We start from the raw sequence: 6,585 nt of genomic DNA, 5'->3' as shown, positions 1-6,585 counted from the left end.
ATACATCAAAATAATACAAAATAACCAAAATTATCAATACAAAATCATAAATAAATAAACAAATTGACGAATAAATACATTAATTAAAATAAATACAATGATTAATTCATTGGGATAAATTAACTTACTGAAATGTGGGTGTCACACAGTCTAATTTACATTATCAAGTCCCTTGTAAACAGTGTCTAATGAACAACAGCAAAAGGTTTCAAATGAACACTTCAGTATCATACTCCGATTCTGTTTTTTGTTTTTTTACCAAGGTTAATTCAGTCCCATGCCAGCCTGCTTCGCTCCCCTGTGACAAGCACCATCCCCATGGGCTTGAGTCTGCCCCCGGTCCCCCATTCACTGTAAAACAACGGGCAACTCCAGGGAAACACTGACACTCAATTACCAATCCACAACACATTCAAATATTAAAAGCTGTGAGGGGCGCGGATGGCTGCAGAGAGAGGTGCACGACCTGGTGAGAAGTCTGCAGATGTCACTCAGCCCCTGATGTGATGCTGCCATTGACACGGACAGAGAAGAGGGCGTAAATCCCCCCCCCCCCCCCACCCCCCACGTACTTGGGTCGCTCCATCCTGAGTTAATCCCACTTTATCCAGGAGAGCCGGGCTGTCAGATCTAGAGTGAGACGGGACAAAAGCAGGGCAAACATGGGGCTTTAGATACATCTTTAGATACATTTTAATGATTGTTTAATAAGTCGCAGGTCCGGGCTAAGCAAAGGGGTACAGTCACTCCTCAATGCCCCCTCCATATGGCTGGAGTGGAGCCCCACAGAATTGGTTAACTAAAGTACACAGCCAACCATTGAGTGCAGCGAGAATACTTGTGCTCTGGCAAAGGGGAGCCTTTGAGCACCCACACCAAAGAGGGAGACAGCTGGGAATAAAACACACAACAAACATAAACAAAGCAAGCTGTTTAAGTGACACAAACTCAATTAAGAGCCAATGAGCTTTGGAGTTTGCTGTCAGCTATTAGCATATGCTGCCCTTCTCCATGTGCAAATTTAATTATAAACACTTTAATTATAAATACCTCATCCTTCCTTGGGTCTATCCTGTCTGCTGTTTGCAATTTTCGTGAATGGGGTTTGGTAATGTCCCACACCCAACATTAAGTCATAAAACATATGGGCCATGCACATACAGTATTGGTTTACAAACTAGAATTCCAATGGAAAAATATATAGATTTACCTTAATGCCATCAAAGTTGTTATTGTCACGTGCACTAGTACAGGGAAATGCCTTTCTTGCTCTTTCCCAACAACGCAACAATACTATAAAAAATACATTATTAAAAAGTAAAGTAGAATAAAAACACACGAGAAATAGAAATAGGACGAACACAAGAAAAGACAGCCAAAAGTGAGTTGAATTTCCAATGGGTTATTACTCTGCTTTCAACCATCTAAAAGCACAACCAAATTCCAATGGAGTAAAAAAAAATATGGATTTTTGGTTTAGTTGTCTATCACTGCGCTTACAACCATTTAAAAGCACAGCAAAGTTCAACTGGGAATACAATGTCCGATATGTTGTTTATTTCTACAGCAGATTAATGTGTTATCACTGTTTCATCCAATAGCAGAACCATATGACCTGGATTGCGCAGATTATTACAGCAATTGTGAAGATCTCCACAGATCTGCGACGAGCCAACAACCTATGCATTCTATCTTGAACATGCACAAGACATTTATAGTTACAGTAACCTCAAAATGTGCTGTCCAAGCAGAAGAAAGATATTCTTCAAATGTTGATATTTGGTTGCATTGACAACCAAAACACAATTAAATATCACTAAATATCATAACATTTTAAATCAACCAGTGCTTTGAAAACCGAGGCATATGTATTGTCTATTTTTTTGTTGAATCCTGGATTAAATTTAATCAATAGCTGTTGATGACTTTGCAAATGCTATACCGGCCTAAATAGTATAATTGATGACATTTGACAAAAACTATGACAACAATCCATTTGCTCTGTTAAACCTACCCTTTGGAATGACTTCCATAGTACCAGTGAATATATTTCGTTTTTAAGTGGAGATCTCTCAAATAGCACATTGGTAATAATAGTCAGTGACAAATATCATAGCTGGGCTTGATTAAAACCCTGGATGGAAGACCAAAGGGTAGCTGTAGATAGATCAATTCTCCAGTAGGAGGTGCTGCCCAGCCTATTTATTTTTGTCTGATCGATTTGTCTAATGTTGAAGATCTAACATTGTTTTAAAAGTACAAATTCAACATATTTTATGTGAGGTTCGGGCTATGTTGAAATTTGGTTGCCAAAAATGACATAATCCTGGGGTTGAAATTTCACCCTTTGAAACAATAGTTTATGTTGATGACTTTTTTCAAATCCAATGTATTTTCCACATTTTCCAAGTCACAATAAATTTACAAATTACGTTGAAACAAAGTTGATTCAACCGGTTTGTGCCCAGTGGGAGTCTACTGTAATAGACTATTTGGTCAAGTCATAGCCATTACACATTCTCAGTTTTCCTATTGACTATTTCTACATGTAAGTGCATATAATTATGACCATGTGGGAGGCAAAAGTATTTAAGGGGCCAGATATAGCCTATTGCAGGAGCTTTTGCACCAGTGTTATGTACCTTTTCAATCTTTGAATGGAACAGATTCAAAACCTTATCTTTCAAGCAAAGAATCTAATTGTTTATAAATGCAATCTCATTGCATAATATAACATGGTTCTGACAACATATACTTTTTCAGTAATTAGGCTATTTGTATATTCGGCTCACCACTTGTGTTCCATATTGCATTGGTTTGATTCTTGTAACCATTCTTCATGCATTCATCCAAATATGACTTGGGGTCGCAGCCGGATATCAATATTTCTCTCAGGAGGGCAATGTAGGCAATGGCGAGTCTCAGGGTATCAATCTTGGACAGGCGCTTTTCGTAAGGAAAGGTGGGCACGTGGCACCGCAGCTCTTCGAACGCCGAATTGATACTCAGCATCCTCTTCCTCTCCCGGATATTAGCGGCGTGTCGCTGGATCTTGTACGGGTGATGGGGCACAAACCGCAGCGGCCTGCGCTTGCTCATCTCGTGGGGCTCGTCCGCCGAGGAGCTGTCCACTTCAGCACCAGCGCCAAGGCCGGGAGACTGCGAGTCCAGGTCTGTGAAGGTCAGCTGCGCTTCCGGGAACATGGACTGGCCGCCGAACGAGGACCATGGCGAAAGCTGGCCGGTGACCGTGGTGCAGTCAACGAGTAGACTGTCCAACTGGGCCTGGAACTGGAAGTTAAGGTCCATTTGGCCCCAGAAATCAAAGTCTGTAGTGCCATCTTGATCCAAGTCAAATAATACATCTTCCATTTTAAATTCAATTCAATAAACTGTTTTTACCCGGCAGGAGAAAACGTGTAGCCCGCTACACGAAATCGGTGCCTAGTTTAAAAGTCCCTGGTTCAAAATAAAGTGCTTGTGAGGACCGTCTGATTGTACGCTACACGTCACTTGTAATCTCTGGACTGTGTGACACGCGCAGCGCACATCCCGAGCATTAAATAGTTCCTGGGCTTCCATGTCTGGCCGCGGGGTGCTCGCAGCAGGGGGCGCGCGTATATTCTCAAGGCTTGAAAAGGACCTAATTAGGACACATATGCCCCCCCCCCCCCCCCCTCTAATAGATCACTCATTGCCTTTTAAAAAGCGGAGCTAGATACAAAGGAATCAGTTGATCTTCAAATAACCGACAGAAGAAAAACACGTGTCCAATTAGAAACTTTACTCAAGTTGTTCCCTATACAACGAGCAAAGAGTAGCCTCATATTTACAAAGAAAACGACGTAGACTATTTGCCATTTGTTCCTTAAGAGGCCTCATGCCCAGTTTTGCCCTGCGTCTAGCACTTGGTCAACCGGGTGGCATCTGAATAGAATAGCTTTATAATTAGATCTCAGTTCGTGCCACACAATACTGTCAGAAACATATGATAGCACTCTCAATTATCAAGTGACACAGCCCCCAATTTAAGACTTCGTTGATAGGCCTACAAAACGAGCAACGCAAGACAAGTAAATGATGTTGAGGGTGTTGGTACAACAATACAGATCGAATTTTAAATGCAAGGGGCTTCCATTGCAAAAGTCTATGTTGTGGCAAACCTGAGTATGATCTGATGCAAGTCAGGCACGTATAAATTTCCTGCGTCAACTTGTCTATTGCATTTTGTCTTAAAAAATGCTATTAGAAAACAACAAAAGCAAGCTGAAACAAAAATATTTTTATTCATTATTATTATTTTGGTCTGTTTACCACACAAAGCAAGTAAATTCGCAAAGTCTATTACTTTTATTAGGCATGTGAAAGAAGATAGCCTCTAATTACGGCGAAAGTTAATGAAATGTTGTGTCTGCTGCTTATGGGAAGTATATATGTTTCTTATTTATTTACTAAATATGTTTACATTTTCTAACATATGTGTTTGATTTAACCAGTCTTTACGATTTTCGTTGAAAGGGGAGTGTTTTGTCATTGCAAACGCAGAAAGCAAGGCCTGCTTTCTCTTTAGTGGTTAGAGTACCAACCCACTGGGCACACCACGTCATTACAACGTGGACATTTGGGTAATATTTGATATTGCTATATTACTATTTGATTGAGACATTGAAACCTTTATTCATCCACTCAAAAAGACAGACAGAAGTTTATTGAATTCCCAATGTGTTGTCACCATGCTTTCATCCATCAAAGGCACAACAATGTCAGATTGTTGGTTTAATTGTCATCTAAATGTGTTGTCAGTGCTTTTTCAACCATTTAAAAGTACAACACAGTTCAAATGGGAATACAACGACATATATTTTGTACAAAAACGTAATGTGTTGTTACTATGCTTCCTCTAATAGCAGAACCAAATGACCTGGTTTGTAGTTGATATTACATTAAACATAGTGCAAGTCGTCAATGCTGTTCGAGATTCTGTGCAGATTATTGTAGCAATTGTAAAGATCCACAGACCTGTACCTTTGCATGCTATCTTGAATATGCAAGCTCCCTATGATTACATACGAATACATTTGGGTCATTCCACCAAGTTGGTGCCTTTTGAGAAATGTAACTTGGTCAAAAAACTTTGATTTCACCTCATTTTAACATTATGTCAAAAGAGCACATGTTCAACTTCATTAAAAAAAAAAGTTATCCTCTCAAGAGGTTAAACTAAAAAAAAGACTATAATAAATGCCAAATTTTATTTTTTACCTTTATTTAACTAGGCAAGTCAGTTAAGAACAAATTCTTATTTTCAATGACGGCCTAGGAACAGTGGCCTGTTCAGGGGCAGAACGACAGATTTGTACTTTAACCACTAGGCTACCCTGCCGCCCCAAACTAAAGTAACAGGGTTGATGATTTCTTCTTAAATTGAAGATTGCCATTAAAGCTTGTTGTGCGCACCAGGGAGTGGCAATTGAATGCAAGCTTCATTAAAAACAAAAAAGTTAAACCTGTCTATGTTTAACAGGGTTGACCTGTTATGACCAGGTTTCCTCCACGAAACACCAGAACATGTCCAAAAAGGAGCAAAACCAGCTCACCAGCTTTTAGTCTATGATTTGACTAATATATGTTTGTTTCTTTTGAATGTTTTTATTTTAGGTAATAGTTTCACCATATTAAAACTAGAGTTCAGTTCACGTAACAGGCTTGACCATAACACGAGTAATCACATCAAATGAATACAAATCAACAAAAATATCTAGGGCTGATGGTGAAACTTGGGAGACATTTTGGGATTAAGTGGGTGACACATGGTTGAAGGAAGGACATGTCAAAATGCAGAATTTTGGCACTTCAGCGAGCTTTTATTTATATAAAAAAACTGGATTTATTGAATTCTCCATGTGGTCTATATTAAAAGGGCACTTAATTTAATATAACAGGCTTTAATATATATGTATAAATTGGTGCACAATTCCAACCTAAAATACTGATTCAAAGGGACGCACATTTCAAAATGTCGCCATAGATGTGTTACTCATTTTAAGTGAAAATAAATACTGTTACATTAGTTTCGAACATAGCCTTAACTTTAAGCTATTTACTATATTATAAAAGTCATATTGAATTGTGTTTGGTTGATAATGCAACCAAATATCAACATTTAAAAGAGATGTATCTAATGCTTCAATAGCTTCATCTGAGCCACTGGGTTAATCAAATTCTTTAACTTGTATTTTTGGTTTAGTTGGAGATGTGTATCAAACATATAATTTTGTTAAGTTGTCAACAAGTTAATAGGCTATTTACTGTACAGCAAAAGTGATATTGAATTATGTTTGGTTGTCAACGCAACCAAATATCAACATTTAAAGGAGATTTTGTGCCACTGAGTTAGTCTGGCTTTGATTCTAGGTTGTCAAAAAAATGTATAACTGATATGTTGGATTCACGTCTCCAAATCAAATCAAACTTTAAATGCACTTTTAAAAAAAGTTTGATTTGATTTAGTGCTATTCTTTAACATAGATTTTTGGTTGAGATGGAGATGTGAATCCAACATATTAATTATTACTTGAAGATTAC

The 6,585-nt window shown here is 38.4% G+C and overlaps 1 protein-coding gene across 1 annotated transcript; it reads right to left on the bottom strand.

The window, feature by feature from the left end:
- Positions 1–592: 592 nt before the first annotated feature.
- On the bottom strand, positions 593–3,372 carry LOC139380569 (transcription factor 21-like). Its single transcript, XM_071123347.1, has 2 exons — positions 2,793–3,372; positions 593–630 (listed from the first exon to the last, which is right to left on the bottom strand). The coding sequence occupies exons 1-2, from the start codon at positions 3,370–3,372 to the stop codon at positions 593–595; spliced, it is 618 nt and encodes a 205-aa protein (XP_070979448.1).
- Positions 3,373–6,585: the final 3,213 nt, after the last annotated feature.

The sequence above is a fragment of the Oncorhynchus clarkii genome, chromosome 22 (genome assembly GCF_045791955.1).
Source record: "Oncorhynchus clarkii lewisi isolate Uvic-CL-2024 chromosome 22, UVic_Ocla_1.0, whole genome shotgun sequence".
Lineage (NCBI taxonomy): Eukaryota > Metazoa > Chordata > Actinopteri > Salmoniformes > Salmonidae > Oncorhynchus > Oncorhynchus clarkii.
This window is presented reverse-complemented; position numbering and strand designations above follow the sequence as displayed.

What these genes read in the sequence shown, in the direction of transcription:
- LOC139380569 (XM_071123347.1), bottom strand. Translation starts at nt 3,372, where the DNA reads ATGGAAGATGTATTATTTGACTTGGATCAAGATGGCACTACAGACTTT. An exon ending in TGCAATATGGAACACAAGTG is followed by an intron (nt 631 to 2,792) that starts GTGAGCCGAATA and finishes GTCTCACTCTAG; the next exon opens with ATCTGACAGCCCGGCTCTCC.